General features: G+C 40.1%; 2 protein-coding genes across 2 annotated transcripts; both read right to left on the bottom strand.

Moving 5' to 3' along the window:
* Positions 1-3,871: 3,871 nt before the first annotated feature.
* LOC147339134 (uncharacterized) lies at positions 3,872-9,829 on the bottom strand. Its single transcript, XM_086297833.1, has 5 exons — positions 9,627-9,829; positions 9,368-9,504; positions 8,952-9,010; positions 8,657-8,717; positions 3,872-3,909 (listed from the first exon to the last, which is right to left on the bottom strand). The coding sequence occupies exons 1-5, from the start codon at positions 9,716-9,718 to the stop codon at positions 3,872-3,874; spliced, it is 387 nt and encodes a 128-aa protein (XP_086153959.1). The 5' UTR covers positions 9,719-9,829.
* Positions 9,830-14,103: 4,274 nt separating this feature from the next.
* Positions 14,104-18,478, bottom strand: LOC147339133 (uncharacterized). The gene is made up of 7 exons (XM_086289652.1): positions 18,183-18,478; positions 16,808-16,900; positions 15,917-16,007; positions 15,223-15,467; positions 15,060-15,118; positions 14,893-14,932; positions 14,104-14,790 (listed from the first exon to the last, which is right to left on the bottom strand). Exons 1-7 carry the CDS (start codon positions 18,292-18,294, stop codon positions 14,666-14,668), a joined length of 765 nt encoding a protein of 254 aa, XP_086145778.1. The 5' UTR covers positions 18,295-18,478; the 3' UTR covers positions 14,104-14,665.
* Between the last annotated feature and the right edge of the window lie 162 nt (positions 18,479-18,640).

The following is an 18,640-nucleotide window of genomic DNA, read 5'->3' as shown; positions in this document are numbered from 1 at the left end:
CTGTCTGAGTTTGACACTTGCCATGTTTGGAGCAAGATGGCAATGAAAGAGACAGTGGGACAAAGAGAGACACGGGACAAAGCTGAAAAAAACTGACTGCCATTGGACTGAAAAGTGGGAGAGAAGAAAAGGAGCAGAAGAGGGCTGAGGCTGCTGTTTTAGTGTGGGCAATCAAATTGGGTTAAGGAATCCGGGGAGACAAACGACTGCCTGGAAGTGGAGGATTGACACAGTGTCCAGACCACCACAAAAGGGGGAGGAAGACAAGCACTGAGGTATGCAAGTGTACTGTTAGAAAAATGGAAAGGTGACACCACACATGCAGATAATATGCACCAGAGATAACAAAAAATCATACACAAAGTGTTACACATTAAAAGAGGGTATTTGTAGAAGGGGTTGACAACACAGCGTGGTTGCCTATGGTAACCTGCAAGCATTTGTGGTTTAGCTGTGCCTGACTATGACAGAGTTTTTCATTTAGATGTTTCTGAAACAAAATTTGGAGTGAACGGAGTTTTGTTTCAGAAAAAAGGGGGAAGGTACATAAAAGGATACATAAAAACAGAAAATGTATTAACCCGACTAACACACAGACACACACACATGTAATGAAGATCAAACACAATTTTAAGTAGGCAATACTGTTACCATCATCCTGTCTGGTTTATTGAGTGGGTTGAGAACTGATACATAGACGACTGAATTAGTATTATTTTGGGGAACATGATAGCAGGGGTGAACAGAATCCTGCAGCCAGAGTTTAAATGAGTGAAACTAGCAGATTTTTTGTTTTTGTTTTGTTTTGTTTTTTGTTTTTGTTTCTGAAGTATGGGGAAGGTTTTACCATGGCACCAAGTTTTACATTTGGTGTTTTCTCACCTATAAGAGAAAGAATATTCTGTGACAAGTCTTAAGACCGGGCTTCTGTATTTTTTCTTTTTCTTTTGTTTTTCAGTTTTATTTATCATTTTTCATTTTATTTTTATTTTTTGAACAGTGCACTGATTTCTGTTTGTGAATTTCTTTTCTTTAAGCAGATCTGCACGTCGGGAATTAAAAGTGCTACACGTCATTGGGAAAATTGTTGCAAGTGAGTTTCTCCACATTAAAATGGGCTCTGGAGAAAGCCACTTATTTGGGACAATTAGAAAATGAGAGTCCCTCCCTAAAAAGGATTCAGCGAAGTAATCCGATCTAAAGTTTTTCTTTTTCTTTTTGAAATGACGTCATTTTGCTGAGAGTGGAAACTAAATGCGACGACAGGTTCCACTATCAGCAAAGAAAGAAAGAATGGATGAATGAATGAATGGAAATAAAAACAAACTGACTGACTGGTAAAAGCTGACAAGACTTGACCACGACTCAAGGTTAACCTCCACCCAGACAGGATAAAAGGGTGGATGAATTTATGTGTTTCTTTTACAGGAGCAGAAAGATGACAGCAACATCTGAGGTTGCATGACGATTTAACTTTTAAATGCCATTTTCTATGTTTGTGAATCTACCAGGGGTGTGTTGCTCACAGAAGTTACTGTGAGAAAGTGTGTACACACCTGCGCAGCGCTAACATTTGCATTCTTTTTTCTACAGCATTACAGTTCTTTATGTGATTTGATGATGTGATTTCTAACAGAACAATTGGTTGGTGTTTGTTTCTCTACTACAGGTTATGAGTTGGTGATGCTGTTACACTGTGTTGTTGGGAAAATGTTGAAGGTTACTTTGACGATGTGAATAACGTGAGAAATTTCCTGTGTTGAAACCAGTGTCATTCTTTTTACAGCAGGCTTAATTTTATGGTCTTTTACGGCACCTCTGAAATGTGGATGGCCGACGGCTGCCCACCAGGATAATCCATGTGTGCTCCTAATGTTTGTTTTCCTAAGAGTGCATGTAGAGGATTCAGCAGAAAACAGACAAGTGACATGAGAAAACAAATAAGGGATGCAGTGTTTATGGAATAGTTGAATATGGGCTCATTAGCCTGCCACTATTGAACTCATAGTGATAAAATGGGTGGAGTGACATTGTTTAAGGAAAGTCACAGATTAAATTGTGGAATAAATTGGGATGATTCATGATTTGGGACAAATTATGGTAATAATAGTGATTTAATGATTGGAGAAAACCTGCACATGATACTTGTCTGTTATGCTGAGTACGTTATCACTCTCATGATCTATAGTTGGTTGCAAATGTGAAGTTTGATTTAACAGATTTGTCTTCCAGGTTAAACAAGTTAAACAAGCTTAACATGTCACTGCTGATTAATGTTTTTACACAGGGTTACAGGTTGGAGTATGGCTGCTCCAAGTGGGAAACCCTGGAGATTGTTTTAGAGAGAATGTGCAACATTCTTGTGCATGGCTCATTGGGGAGTTGACACATGGTGAAAGCCATGTGGCAAGAGGAGTGTTATTTTTAATCTGTAGATGTCGTGAGGTGCCATGACGAGAAGGAGTGGCTGAGAGGATCGTCCACAAGATGAGAGCTGAGGCCAGGAGAGAGGCTTCAGGAGGATCAGAGATCATCTTCAGCACAGCAGACATCGCACACAGAGCTGTGCTACTGAGCTTCCAGGAGATCAAGAGGAGACTTCCCACAGTAAAATCTTAAATAAAATGAGAGATTCAATGTTGACGCTGAGGAAGACAACTAAGGTGTACGACGTGCTCTGCCTTAAATCTTCAGCAGCGTTGGAACATGAGAACCTGAGGGATGGAGAGAGCGTGCCAAGCTCCAAAAGTGACAGCGCAGAGGAAGTCCAGCGATAGAATTGTGATTCTGTGTGAGGCACAAATACTAGGAGACTGGGAAATAGTTGACACCACTTTTCCCAAGGATGAAGATCACCTGAAGTGTGTCACTTTGCCATGCAGATTTGATGCTCTGCAGAGAAGCCTTCTGTGAGGGAGAGATGTAAACAGACGAGCCTTTTATCTACATTTAACTCATGTCAACTTCTCTAGGCTGGTTGAGGGGGAATTGGAGAGAAACAGTAGTGTTAGGTGTGACTGTGGTTATTGTAACTGTGATTTTTCTTATAAGTGAATTGCCCAGAGACAGACCTGAATCCATTCCAGCGACTCCACCATCACAGGCCACGGTGAAGCGAACCAAACGTAGTGAAACAGGTAAATCAGATGAGTGTTTTGATTATTATGGCGGTGTAGAGTTGGACTACGTTAAAGGGTCCACAATCTCGTATACATTTAATCTTTGTGCTGTCATTAAATGCAAGGGCTTGCTGAACAGTTGAGTCCAACATCTTTAATGGCAGTACAAAATCAGATGGCGTTAGATATGTTGTTGGGAGAAAAAGGGGGCGTTTGCGTGATGTTTGGGGATATGTATTGTACTTTCATTCCAAATAACACAGTTCCCGACGGCTCTGTGACCCGAGTTCTGGAAGGCCTAAAGATGTTGTCCACCACAATGTATGAGCATTCGGGATTAGATGACCTGCTGGAAGTGTGGATGACTTCTGTCTTTGGGCAATGGAAAGATTTCATTATGTTAATTATGGTTTCTTTGTTTGTTTTTATTGCAGTATTAGTGACATGTGGGTGTTGTTGTGTGCCTTGTATCAGAGCCTTGTTCGTAAGACTCATCAATCGTGCTGTGGGAGAATCTGATACAAAGGCAGACACCATGATGCCACTTTTGGGAAATGGGGAGTCACAGTATGAAAACATTATGGTGAGCGATTTAGTTTAGTTTTATCTGCCATAGGGCAGATAAAAAGGGAGATTTGTAGGAATGTTTAGCTTATTTTAGAGTTTAGAAATGTGTTAACATAGAATGTAGAACTATTGTAGAGACACTGACACTGCCCTCAATGTAATAAAGGCCTCATTGTGTTGTGAACTTAGGAGTAGATTGCAGGAGACCCCTCCCCCACTTGAACTGTGAAAGTAAAACAGAGAGGAGTTAATGCTGAGTGGAAATTCCCCAGAGAATGTTTGGGTGGGGGTCTCAACATTTGTAACTGGATAACTGTGGTCTGGAAGGGAGATGGGTTTTATGACCTAGGGAGTTACCTACACCCACAGTGTTTTAACTGTCACGCACACACATCCACACGCACACTCACTCATGTGCACACACATACACACAGGTATGCGTACACAGTCACACACGAGCACTCACATAGACACGCAGGAATGCGCACATGTAGGCATTCATGTGCTCGTGCACATAGACACAGACAGAGTTTGCAGCACACCGTGGGGGGTTTTATGATGGGGACGCCTCTATAAAGCTGGCTGTAACGAACAAAGAGGTGAAGATTTTTTGCAGAGGGACACACCGGCCTCGTCTTCCCTTCTAGAAGTGCATGCTTAAATGAAGATGAATAAAGATGAATAAAGGTTTTGTGAAATGACTACTGAGTTCCGGTGCCGTCTCTGGATGCCTCGACGAATAAAAGAACCGGGGTAAAACTGATTTCTTAACAATCGCGAAGGCCGGGTCCTCAGGAGGATGCAGCCCATGAATTTGGACACAATCATAGTTTCTTTCCACTGTGTTCCTGTTAGAGATGGACCGATCCGATATTACGTATCGGTATCGGTCCGATACTGACCTAAATTACTGGAGCGGATGTCGGAGATAAATAAAAAATGTAATCCGATCCATTAAATATCAAAAAAGCACCTCACAAAACTTGCGACACGGCGTAACTCGGCTCATAACCGTAGCACTCGGAGCAGTGTGCTCACGTGATAGAGCGGCTGTGTGTATTTGGAGCCTTGCTACCAAACTCAGAGGAAGTTATCCCAGAGAGAAGTTAAGCAAGTGTGTAAGTTCATCTCTGAATGTTTGTAAAGCATTCCCACGTTAAGCTTATATGGAGCGACTGCCTCTTCTCTCTCTCTCTCCCTCCCTCTTCTGCTGCTACTTCAATCATGAAACTGCTTAATGATCAGCTGATCGACTTTTCTGTCACGACTCCCGTTTCTCTTGTTTGTTTTTGGCCCACTTTGCACCAGAAAGAGGAAACCAGCGATTGAATAACAGCAGCACGTTTAACCTTGATAAGCTGTTGTTAGAATTTATTTAATATTACTTTCTACACCAGGATCCTTTTCTACGTAGCTGACGGCTGGTAACTGTGCAGGGGCGGATCTAGCAAAGTTTAGCCAGGGGGGCGATAAGGCATTAACAGGGAAAAGGGGGCACAAAGACATACTTTTCTTTTTTATTCTCATTTAAAATGTCTAGCTTTTAATAAATAATTATCTGAATCTGACACCCAAAATTTTAATCTGATGTAAAATGTATAGAAGTCAATTACTGTATATAGTAACTATTAAGTCTAATATACCCTAGCAAGCTATAGTACTTTTTCCTTTGGGAAGGGACGATCTGTGCAGTCTGCAATTCTGTAGAAGAAAGATGTTGAATCTATTTAATTATTCTTGAAAAACAATTGATTTCTGTACATTTTCTTTTCACACTGCATCAAATTAAAGTTGATTACTTCGATTAAGCATCATGAGGTGGAGGGTGGGGGGGTGGTTCGCATACTTTTTTTTTTTTGCTGGGAGTTGCAAGTTAGGTTGCTTAATATTTCTGCTAAGTACTCTTTAAAATACCAGAATAGGGAGGATGGAGTAGGTTTAAGTTTATTAGATTGATCAGTTTTGCTGAACTATGAAATATTTTGGGTGCAGTGTATTTTTCATATACAGGTATAACTGAATAGCTTTAGTGTTGTTGTTTATTTAAACTTGAGTATGAACTTATACAAAATGCAGCAAGATATTAAAAAACAGTTTTATTGATTAAAAAACACACTATATCGGATTCATATCAGTATCGGCAGATATCCAAATTTATGATATTGGTATCGGACATAAAAAGTGGTATCGTGCCATCTCTAGCTGCTGTTAATGATAAACTACAAATTTACTCTAAATGACTATTGAATATCGATATTTTAATGTGAGAATCGATTCTAGAACATAAATAATTGGTATTGGAGGAATCAATATTTCAGGATCCATCCGCACATCACTAGTTGGGAGCCGAAAGGTCCTTTTTACGGTGGCCCCTAGAGACAAAGCACGTACAAACTCCAAAACACAACGAAAGTGCTCCAGGACGCTAGGGGCAGTGTTGAGCTTGATTTGCAAAATAAACGGCAAGTTTGTCTGTATGGGACGGTCTAGTCTTCCCAGGTTGCCTAGCAACCATGATACTAACCGCTGGAAACGTGTCATACAGCTTTGTTTGACAGAAATGAAGGAGAACATATTTTGTTCATTTGTTTGTTAAAACATGATTTTTGGGCTTCATTTCTGGACTGAACAGTCATTTAAGATTAGTTAGTAAATAACAATTAGCTAATGTTGTTCATGAGACTAAAGTCATATCACTTTGGTAATGTAAATATAATATGGCCAATATTATAGTTATTATATTAATCATTATTAGCTATTACAGCAGTGAACATAGACTCTGTGTCAAATACTGAGCTTCAGTACAGATTCAAGTTGCAGCTATTTATATGTCTTATCACCTTAAATCTTCACTCAAAGACAAGTATCTTTGACAGTGCATATATAGGTGTATCATATATAAGAGACAAATGTTGTTCCTTCAGTATGTTGGCATTACTAAATTTGGCTCATTGCTTACATATATTTATAAAAAGAAAATGTACAAGCTGTGATAACTGTTTCTGATAAAATGAAGAGTAGACTGATATATTAAATATTCCTTTATTGGGTGAGAAAATCAGACCATGTCATAACTGCTTTAAGTCTATACAGAATAGATATCAGAGCCTTAAACAGGCTGGCTTCTGCTAAATGGGTCAAACTGGGCAGAAAGTCTACAAACACATAACATCCTTATAGAATATGATGTAACACTATAGATCAACTTACCTCAGAATATATAAAGCATATAAACAATTACAGCAATATGATGCAACAAACACAGCAGTGCTACTAATCAAAAATACTCAAAGCTTCATAGAACTGAAACAAACATTTATTTTTAGGTCCATTCTGCTGCTGATACATACTTTAGGTTTCTGAATATTAAACTTGTTGCTGCCTTTCATAGTGTGTAACTTGAAGGCCCTGAGTACTTTCTCCCACACTGAAAACACTGGAATGATAATATTATTTGAAAATTACCTAATAAGACTGATTCAGGACAGACAATTAGGTATTTTAAACTTTTCTAGCAGTCCTTCACAAACAGGGAACAGTCTGTCTATTCTCTCCATCTGTCAGCTGCTGCTGGCTCTTCCTCCTCCTCTTCCTCACACACTGCTGAGTTTGTCCTGGTGGATCATCAGGGGTGCAAAGCCTCACAGATGATGTGCAGCAGTGGGTCCCTCAGTCTGTCCTCACTCTGGACACTTGCAGTTGTCACACATGGAAATCAAATGTGTGATAAGCTGCAGGATTCAAACTAGAGATGGACCGATCCGATATTACGTATCGGTATCGGTCCGATACTGACCTAAATTACTGGATCGGATATCGGAGAAAAATAAAAAATGTAATCCGATCCATTAAATATCACGAAAGCACCTCACAAAACTTGCAACACGCCGTAACTCACCTCAGAACGTTAGCACGTCGGAGCAGTATGCATCACGTGATAGAGCGGCTGTGGCATGCGGGACCTGTCGGTGGTCTGGATAGCATTTGGAGCTTCGCTAGCAACCCGGCATTTCATCTCCGACAAAGTTATCCCCGAGAGAAGTAAAGCAAGTGTGTAAGTCCATCTCTGAATGTTTGTAAAGCATTCCTGCGTTAAGCTTAACAAGCGACTGCTTCTTCTTGCTGCTACTTCAATCATGAAACTGCTTAATGATCAGCTGATCGGCTTTTCTGTCGCGAGTCCGTCTTTGTTTTTGGCCCACTTTGCACCAGAAAGAGGAAACCAGCGGCTGAACAACAGCAGCACGTTTAAGCTTGATAAGCTGTTGTTAGAATGTATTTAATATTACTTTCTACTCGAGGATCTTTTTCTATGCAGCTGACGGCTGGTAACTGAGCAGGGGCGGATCTAGCAAAGTTTAGCCAGGGGGGCCGATAGGGCATGAACAGGGAAAAGGGGGCACAAAGACATACTTTTCTTTCTTATTCTCATTTAAAATGTCTAATAAATAAAAGCTGTTAATAAATAATTATCTGACACCCAAAGTTTTAATTTGATGTAAAATGAATAGAAGTCAATTACTGTATATAGTAACTATTAAGTCTAATATATATATATATACCCTAGTAAGCTATAGCACTTTTTCCTTTGGGAAGGTACCATGTGTGCAGTCTGCAATTTTGTTGAAGAAAGATGTTGAATCTATTTAATATTTCTTGAAAAAAAATTGATTTCTGTGCATTTTTTTTAACACTGCATCAAATAAGCATCATGGAGCATCATGAGGTGGAGCGTGAGGGGTGGTTCCCTATTTTTTATTTATTTATTTTTGTTGCTGGGAGTTGGAACCCTATTAGTTAGATTGCTTAATATTTACGCTAAGTACTCTTTAAAATACCAGAATAGGGAGGATGGTGTAGGTTTAAGTTTATTAGATTGATCAGTATTGCTGAACTATGAAACATTTTTCCTCTCTTTTCTTTTATACATAAGGAATGAACTCGGAAGCTGTACAGACAAGAATACTCACGATTGCCCCAGTTGTTCAACACATGCAGTGTGATGGAGTGGATGACATCTACTTTGTGGTCCTGAGAGACAAAAAAAACAAGATGGGTTAGTCGGACAAAAGTTTTTTAACTCTTGAAAGGATGGTAAATTTAGGAATACTGTGATTACTATGAGGGAGGATATACAGATAGCAGCGGGTGCTAATCTCGAAGTACTCTGGATTGAAAAGTCTATTTAATAATAATATATAATAAAACGGCATTATCTGAGTAATTTTCATGGAATATATTATGAGCTTAATATGTTTTTTATACCTCACTCATGAACAGGGTGGAAAAGTCCATTTTCAGCCCTCCAATACTGAAAATCAATCCTGGTGGATGAAGAGAAACACAGAATAAGAAGAGAAGCTTAATCCTGAAGAAAAGCACGTAGTACTACCACAAGGCCAGCAGGAGGACCAAAAGTCCCAATGCGTTCATGGCTCTAAAGCAGGGGTGCCCAATCCCGGTCCTCGAGAGCTACCGTCCTGCAGCTTTTAGATGCATCCTTGTTCCCACACACCCGAATCAAATGAATGGCTTGTTATCAGGCCTTTGCCAAACATGATGGCATGCTGAAGAGGTAATCAAACCATTTGATTCAGCTGTGTTGGAGTAGGGATGCATCTAAAAGCTGCAGGATAGTAGCTCTCGAGGACTGGGATTGGGCAGCCCTGCTCTAAAGAGACCTCTGTTGCTGTCACTACTGTAGTCAACAAAATCATCAGTGTTGTAGTCCACAGTGTCACGGTCATCAGTGTTGTATTCAACTGTGTCTTGGTCAATATTGTCAGGGACTGGACGGGGCCGTCGCCTTTTGGAAACTCTGCACAGAAAAAACAAAATCATGTAAGAAAAAATCTACATGGAAGAACAAATGGATTATGATTACAAAACATGCATCTATGTCAGTGGATGACAACAAAGAACATGTAGACCAGCACTAACCTGTGTAAAGTCTCCTTGTAGGAGATTAAGGGCTCTCCTTGGCAACCATAATAGCCGTTAGGACACTCGAGCCAAACATTAGCGGGCATCATTCTAGCTTATAATCAACAGCGGATCCGGTTCGGATGAGCTGGGAAACGACTGGATCCAAATCAAGTTCCAGACTCGCTGTGCAAGTGGACTCCGATCCGGACCTGGTTCGCGGATCTGTTAAAGAAGACATTACAGGCTCTTTATTTTGGTAATACACATTAGTCCTTCTATGCCAACTAAAATATCTTTATTGTTATATTTGTTGCCATTTCTGCTATCCTCTTGCAGGACTCTAGAGTGCGACCAATTTGGTCGCAAATGCGACCAAATTTTTCACTGGTGCGACTAAAAAAAATATTTGGTTGCACCAACTGTTTGGGTAACAAAAAAACAAAAAAAATGTATGCAACTCTCCGTGTCCGTCTCATGGACCAAACCAATCAGAGATAGTCAAGGGCGGGACCTCTCTATTTGGCCGTGGTCCAGTTGAAAGTGCAGATGGATAGAGGGAGGTGAGTAGCTTTAAATATAACTGTGTTTTGTCAGAAACGCCAGATTCTCAGATTAAAGCTCACAAAACTATTTCAACAACCACCAAACAGCAAATGAGAGCAGGTACACGGATTCCACACAAAGACGTAAACACAGAGTGGACCCGACGCATCAGAATCAGCTTTGTCTTTCTCGGCATTCTCACCCGACGGCCCGTAGACGGACACGCTGTCGGAGCTCACCGATTCTGATGCATCGGGTCCGCTCTGTGTTTACGTCTTTGTGTGGAATCCGTGTACCTGCTCTCATTTGCTGTTTGGTGGTTGTTGAAATAGTTTTGCGCTGATTCTGAGCTGCAGGTTTTGTCTCTATCCAACCAAAATTTGCAGAGCCAGCAGCAAAACAAGCAGCAAACTGCGCTTCACATTTGATAAACATCGTCATGAATTCCCTCTGACTTTTGCTGTTTTGCTTCCACCACGATAAAAATCACACCTAATGCACAGCTCTCTCTCTCTCTCTTTGTACTTCAAGAACAGTTTCCCGTCTCAAATCTCTGTTTTCTGCATTATTCATTCTCTTATTACCCACCAGTCTACCGTTGTTTACAGCGCTGTCGGCCACTGTCGTTTTCTTTTCTTTTTCTTTTTTCACTTAAATGACCTTGGACAGGAAAGCCTAATTTCTGCTGTTCAATACTGAAGAGATTTAAACTTTTTAAAATTATGCAAAATTACAGAATATTTCAGAATATTTTTAAGGTTATCTGCTATAAAAACCCAGGCCAGAAAAATCTCCTTCATGTTTTTCTGTGTTTTATTCTCAGTTACTTTGACACAAAGGCATCTGCTGTGATGTTCACAATTCTGATGAAGTCACACATGTATCAGTACTGATAAATGATCAGAATTATAATATTTCTGACTGTCTGAGGCTAAATTGAATCGAATTGGGACTTTGAGAACCGGAATCAAATGGATTATAGAAATCAGTGATGATACCCAGCCCTAGTGAGCAGCCTAGGCCCGACAGAAGTGGATGTAGCTGTGAGTAACAAGAAAAGATGAAAAGAACTATTGATAACTTTTTTGTTAAGTTAAGGCCTGATCCGTCTGAAATTCATAGCCAGTGCTCTGACACAGTGCAGTCAGTCTTTGAATGCTGAAAAAGCACAGTGTATCCAGAAAACACATTATATGCTGCAATAAATGCACTGTCCAAGTGTCCCCTCTCCCCACTGCCTTTCAGCAGCATGCAACAGCAAACAGGTTGTCAGAGGAGGCCGAGATGATGATTAAGTTTAACATTTTCTACAATATTGACAAAACACTTAAAGCACAAGATTGTTAGTTAATAATTTAGAAATGAATATTGTCTGTATGGACTGCAACTTCCCCCCCAAAAAAGTGCACATGTAAAACTGCGGTGTTAAGCAATGCGGTTGAAAAATTTGAGTGCGCCTAACTTTTGTGCCGGTGCGCCCCATGGAGAAAAGTTAGTCTAGAGCCCTGCTCTTGGCCAGATCACTCTTAAAAAACACTTTTTAATGTCAATGACACTTTTTAACTGGGTGAATATAAGATATGTAAGTTTGGCAAAAGGTGATTGCAGCTTCTGCCTTGTGACAGGAATGATGTTTGCTGATTCAGTAAAAAGGACTAGATGTTACAGTCCCTGATAATGCATCGATTTAAATGGAGAGACTCTTGAGGGATGGCTGTTATGAGGAAAGGTAGCCCAGAAACTTTCCCAGCAGCACACATCGTTGTGTGCCTCAACTTTCAGTCTTTTACCCAGGCTAATCTGTCATTTTTTCTTCCTTGGTTAGGTTTAGGGATTAGAGATCTGATCTAGATTATCATATCGTCAGTAGTGGACCTTGGATTCATCGGGCGTTTCGGCCATTTTCAGCCTCCGCAAGGCTCCTGCCTACGATAGCCGTAATGCTCCGACAATCCATCAAGCGGTGCGGCTTCGTAGCTTAGCAAAGTCGTACTGAAACATTTGACAGATCGAGCGCCGTGTACCACATACAATCGTTTCGAGGTCAGTAAACACAACCAGAATTTATACATAGGGCACACAGGATTATAAGGGGCACTGTTTTTTTTTCTTTAAAAAATGTTACAAAAACACACCTGCTGTTCTTTTTTCAGGTAGAGTGCTCTGATGTGGCAGATTGAATGAAGCAATTACTACTGTGAGTCACACTGTTAGTAATAGTTGTGACCATTTTTGCTCTTCCTTCCTGTTGTATTAGATTTAAACGTTGGTGTAAACAACTTTAACAACAGCTTCAAAAACATCTGTGTCACAGACATGTTATAACAAGGACTTTATTTTCTTTTGAAACAGTGAACAATTAACGCTGATCATATCTTGTTTGCAGTTTAATTGGTGGATCTGTGGGTGACATTTATTGTCACCTAGTTAATATTTGAAGAAACCCATAACTGCACTCTGTTTAAAAGCTGATTTCTATGTCATGTGAACTAGTCACATGAACTCCTGTTAACTTTATTTGTTGATGCTGAACTGCAGACGCACACTTTGACTCATATTGATACACTTTATTGGTATACTTTCCACTATTGTCGAGCGGCTTTACATAATATTCTTTGCACTACTGTACATGTATGTGTGTCTTTACTTGTATAAAGTTGTGTGTGACCCTAGTTTGTCCCTGTGCTCATGTTGGTTGTGTCTTTTCTTTCTCACCTTCTCTCAAGCTTACTTCTGCACCCTGATGCTCCTCAATCAGCTCTAATGGATCTTCTGGGTGAATGAGGCAAGTTGTGTAAAGCACTTTAAGTGTTTTTAGTAGAAGAGCACATGAAAGTTTACACAGCTGTGAGGTTGAGCTCTCCAACCACTTCCTAGAGAACATGACGGATACCATTAAAAAAGAATTTTCAGTGCCATGATTCGACTGTTACTGAGCCCCAAAAACAGAGCCAGATGGTGGGATTCGTGTTTTCAGTATTTGTTTTCAAAGTGCTGCTGGGAAGAGGGGGAGCTGGGTGGGTCTTCTTTGAGACGGGAGAGGTAAGATTTCCAGATGAGTTATATAGTAGCAGGTGTGTAGTTCTACAGAGAAGATAATATACAAAAGTTACTAAAGAGTAAACGCAGAGAAATGAAGACAAGAGACAGAGCCCATTTACTACCATGGCAGGAATACAAACTGGTGGAGATCTATCACCACAGCTCCTAAATGCACAGCCTCTTGATTTCAAACTACCTGCAGATGTGAGTGGATGAGCTAAAGGAAGCAACTCCACACAGAGGTGGAGACCAGAACAAAGCTGCCTCAGACCGTCCGATCTGGCCCAGTCCCTGACTTTCACTCATTTAGAATTTATACATATGACTCAAAAGTCATGCCAACTTACAGGAGGTGACACCATTAGTCAAGAAAAAGGAAAAGAAGCTTTGTTTTGAAATTAACAGAACTAAATAAAATGAGTGTAGAAGCTTGTTTCTGTTATCAATAAGTCCAAATTTGGGGTTATTAAATAAAAATTTCCAGTGAAATCTGCAAAATTCATCCATCCATCCATTTGCTACCGCTTATCCCTTTCAGGGTCGTGGGGGGTACTGGAGCCAATCCCAGCTGTCATGGGGCGAGGGGCGGGGTACACCCTGGACAGGTCGCCAGTCTGTCGCAGGGCTAACACACAAGGACAGACAACCATTCATACTCACATTCACTCGCACATTCACACCTAGTGGCAATTTGGATTATCCAATTAACCTATCCCCACAAACTGCATGTCTTTGGACAGTGGGAGGAAGCCGGAGTACCTGGAGGGAACCCACGCAGACACGGGGAGAACATGCAAACTCCACACAGAAAGACCCCGGCCTTATCACGCTTGTTTAATATACACTGACAATTAAGAATACCAAAAGACATGAAAAATTTCTTCTTCTTAAAATTTTATTCGTGTTGTTTTAAAAATATCTCTAAATTTCCAGTGGAGACAATTTAGAGAATTTTTATGTTTTACAAGAAATTTAATTCAGTCCAAATGAGTTCCATTTGAGGGCCAATTCACAATAACACAGCGCTTAACAAAGTTAGTTGAACATCACCTAATGTAAGAATTTGGGGTGTTCTTATTTCTATGACAGGTGATGTAATAAATTTGTTAAGCACTGTATATGTAGAGTAAAAACCCTACAATATAAGAGAAGAAAAACCCCAACAATCAGATGATCCCCTTTGAGCAAGCACTTGGCAACAGTGGAGAGGAAAAACTCCCTTTTAACAGGAAGAAACCTCTGGCAGAGCCAGACTCAGGGAGGGGCAAGCCCTCTGCCACGGCTGGTTGGGGGTGAGGTGAATCAGACTGCAAACATCTTAATCAGACATGTCTTACCTGGTAGGATGGACATTCGCTTGAGGAAAAAAATGGGTTAAATGGACATTTTTTCCCTTATACAATATTTAAATATGTGTTGCAGCCTGATTCACTTTCACATTTTTCCTCTCTTTTCTTTTAAAGATGGTTTCATGGGAATTTGGTTGTGCCAGCTTTCTTTGAACTCGAAAGCTGCGTAGACACGAATCCTCGCAATTGCCCCACTTGTTCAGTAGATGCAGCGTGATGTAGCGGATGAAATCTACACTGTGGTCCTGAGAGACAAAAAAAAGATGGTGATTATTATGAGGGAGGATATACAGATAGCAAAGTAAGAAAAGTCTATGTGCATGTGTCTAATGGTAGAGTGTACTCACGGGTATCCTGAATGTCTTGTACCTGCCTGTCCACCGAGTACTACAATTGAGAAGAGACCATTTACGTTTACGTAACAGCTTTATGACAATATTAAACTGGCATTATCTAAATAAATTTTCAGCAAAAAAGTACATTTCATATTATGAGCCTCATATGTTTTTCATACCTCACTCATGAACGGGGTGGAAAAGTCCATTTTCAGCCCTCTAATACTGAAAATCAATCCTGGTGTATGAAGAGAAACACAGAATAAGAAGAGAAGCTTAATCCAGAAGAAAAGCACATAGTACTAGAAAGACTGTAATTGTTTGTGGAAGGAGATCATTTACCAAAACACAAGGCCAGCATGAGGACCAAAAGTCCCAATGCCTTGATGGCTCTAAAGAGACCTCTGCTGCTGCCACTACTGTAGTCAATAAAATCATCAGTGGTGTAGTCCACAGTGTCACGGTCATCATAGTTGTAGTCCACAGTGTCACAGTCATCGTAGTTGTAGTCCACAGTGTCACAGTCATCAGTGTTGTATTCAACTGTGTCTTGGTCGTTATTGTCAGGGACTGGACAGGGCTGTCGCCTTTTAAAAATTCAGAATAGAAAAAACAAAATCATGTAAGAAAAAATGTACATGGAGGAACAAATGGATTATGATTACAAAACATGCATCTATGTCGATCGTGGCTCAAGAGTTGGGAGTTCGCCTTGTAATCGGAAGGTTGCCGGTTCGAGCCCCGGCTTGGACAGTCTCGGTCGTTGTGTCCTTGGGCAAAACACTTCACCCATTGCCTACTGGTGGTGGTCAGAGGGCCCGGTGGCGCCAGTGTCCGGCAGCCTCGCCTCTGTCAGTGCGCCCCAGGGTGGCTGTGGCTACAATGTAGCTGCCATCACCAGTGTGTGAATGGGTGGATGACTGGATATGTAAAGCGCTTTGGGGTCCTTAGGGACTAGTAAAGCGCTATATAAATACAGGCCATTTACCATTTATGTCAGTGGATGACAACAAAGAACATGTAGACCAGCACTAACCTGTGTAAAGTCTCCTTGTAGGAGATTAACGGCTCTCCTTGGCTGCCGTAATAGCCATTAGACTGAAGTCTTTGGCTTCTTCTCAACATGGCTGTAAAATGAAAGGGAAACATGGGTTAAGTGAGTCTCTAACACAAAGCTTATCAGACTTCATAACTATGATTTGAGCATGTTTCCATCAGAAGCAAATCAGTGCAGATTCTCTTAGATATAAACTTCACGGTGCCAGCTTGTTCTTTTTAATGAACAGAATAATATTTGAATCACACCCATTTATGAAATCCGCTCTTAATACAGAATTTTATTTTCCCAGTGTCTTCAAAAACAAAGCGTGATATTGTTATGATTCATATCATAGCAACAGATCACAACATTTTCTTGCAAAAAAAATCTCTTTCACATGTCAGTTTGTTTGTTCACAATGTAGCTGTTAAAATTCAGAAAAAGAGGAAATCACCACAGCAGTAAAGAAAGAGTCAAAGCAACTAAATGAATTTGGCCCAAAATCCTGTCAAAGTCTTTAGAGACATTCACACTAGAACTAAAAACTCATTGTTTATAGATAGATAGATAGATATTTATTTATTATAGTTAATATAGAATTTGGCCTAAAATCATATAAAAGGGTCTTTAAGAATTAAAAACTCTTTGTTTTTATAGTTAATATACAAAAGGAAATCAATTTTTATCAGACAAGCTGCGTCTAACAGGTAAGCAGTAAAATCACCTTTACAGTAGAATGTAGCTACTAAAAAGTGCTTTTCTGACAATCAACTGGATATCATTTTTAAAATGTTCAGATTTGAAACACATATATTAAAAGTAAGATGTGAAGCCAAAACATACTCTGTTTTTGTACTTGTTGATTTTTAGTCTAAAGATTGCACTTACCTTCACTTAAAACGAAAGTTGAAGAAACTGAATCGCTAAGTGTGCTTTTCCGTAAATTTGGACGTTTAGCGCTTCTCACTGAACTCATCTGAACTAGTGATGGGTCGTTCGCGAACGAAATGGCTCTTAGAGCCGACTCTTTGACGTGAACGACGCGAGCCGGCTCCTTATTGCGAGCCGTCACGTGTGTTTTTTTTTTTTTTTCTTTCTCTCACCCTCTCTCTCGCACTTTTTTTCTGCTTCACTCAGCATGCCAGCCTTGTGCTTTACGCTGGGCAGAGGGGGGAGGGGCAGTAGTTAAACTCAGTAGCACAGGAACAGATCCAGAGGGGGAGAGAGAGAAAGAGAGCCAGGGACAACAACGTCACATTAGAAAGGTATAGTAATCATCCACAACTATTTTCAGTTGCAGATGATAAAGGATTCAGAAAGTTTATTCATGCAGGTCCATTTGACAGAGAATGTGCATGTTTCTTTTTGTTTTCATATTTTAATTTATATTTAATTGTGTTGTGGTTTGCAGTGTTTTGTGTTGTTTCACTTTAAATTTGTAAAAGGAAAAAGCTGAAAATTTAAATAGTTAAAAGTTGAAATGTGAATAGTTGATTTTTGTATTATATGATTTATTTATTACATTTTATGTGGAGTGAATAAATAAAAGTATTTTTACGGTGGCCCCTAGAGATAAAGCACATACAAACTTCAAATCACGTACAAACTCGGAAGCATGTACAAACTCCAAAACACGTAAAAACTCTAAAACACGTACAAACTCCAAAACACGTAAAAACTCCAAAACACGTAAAAACACATACAAACTCCAAAACACGTAAAAACTCAGAAGCACATAAAAACTCAAAACACGTACAAAAGACAACAGAAGTGCTCCAGGATGCTGGGGGCAGTGTTGAACTTTTGTTACCGAGTGGCTACACAAGCCAGCAAGTACCAATGACTGGATTTGTTGTGTGGTAGTAACAGGTAAATGAACATTTTTTTTTAAATTATTTGAATATATATGAGTGCCTGTGTATAAATACACAAACAATACACACATGCTTTCAATTGTGTAATTTAAGTGATCTAGTAGCTCTGCTTTGGAAGTTCAGTTCATGCTAGAAATGTGTCTTGGAGTTTGTACGTGTTTTGTCTCTAGGGACCACCGCATATATTTATATATAAACATATATAAATAAAACCACTTTTTTTACGTTAGTAATTCCTTTTGTGCATAATTTTATAATACTGTTAATAATAAATAAATTAAAGCAACAAAACAACCTGAAGAGCCGGTTCGGAGCCGAAAGAGCCGGCTCTTTTTAGTGAGCCGAACCGAAAGAGCCGGTTATCTAAAAAGAGCCGGAAATCCCATCACTAATCTGAAACAGAAAATTTAGGTGCAGAAGAAAAATTTCAAACCGCAGCTTTTTCAGTGACGTTACAAACAGACACATGCACAAATCGAATATAACGCACGCGCGTTCCATAAGAGCAGCACTTCGTGTGCGCACGCGCAAAGGTGTGAGCGTAGATCTGTTTTGTTTTTTTTTTATGAAATTTGCTCGAAATTTACCTTTCCTTCTCAGTCCCTTTATAAACACCGCATCATATTGTCAAAATTCATATAGCATATATCTTAATGTCACGGACCGGCTCTGGAGGACTCAGGGGTCCGAGAGCAGTGTCGTCTACTGTTCTGTCCACATTTGTATGTAGAGTATGTAGAGTGTGTGTGTGTGTGTGTGTGTGCGCGTGTGTCTGCTTCTCTCTCTCTCCCCGGTCCTCGGGGCTGTTGACGGAAGCGCGCGTCGTGGGAGAGGCGTGTCCGGGCGA

The sequence above is a fragment of the Aulonocara sp. 'chitande type north' Nkhata Bay genome, linkage group LG1, assembly GCF_057382095.1.
Source record: "Aulonocara sp. 'chitande type north' Nkhata Bay isolate Kocher_YH1m ecotype deep benthic linkage group LG1, A_spYH_male_GT1.1, whole genome shotgun sequence".
In the NCBI taxonomy this organism is placed as follows: Eukaryota; Metazoa; Chordata; class Actinopteri; order Cichliformes; family Cichlidae; genus Aulonocara; species Aulonocara sp. 'chitande type north' Nkhata Bay.
This window is presented reverse-complemented; position numbering and strand designations above follow the sequence as displayed.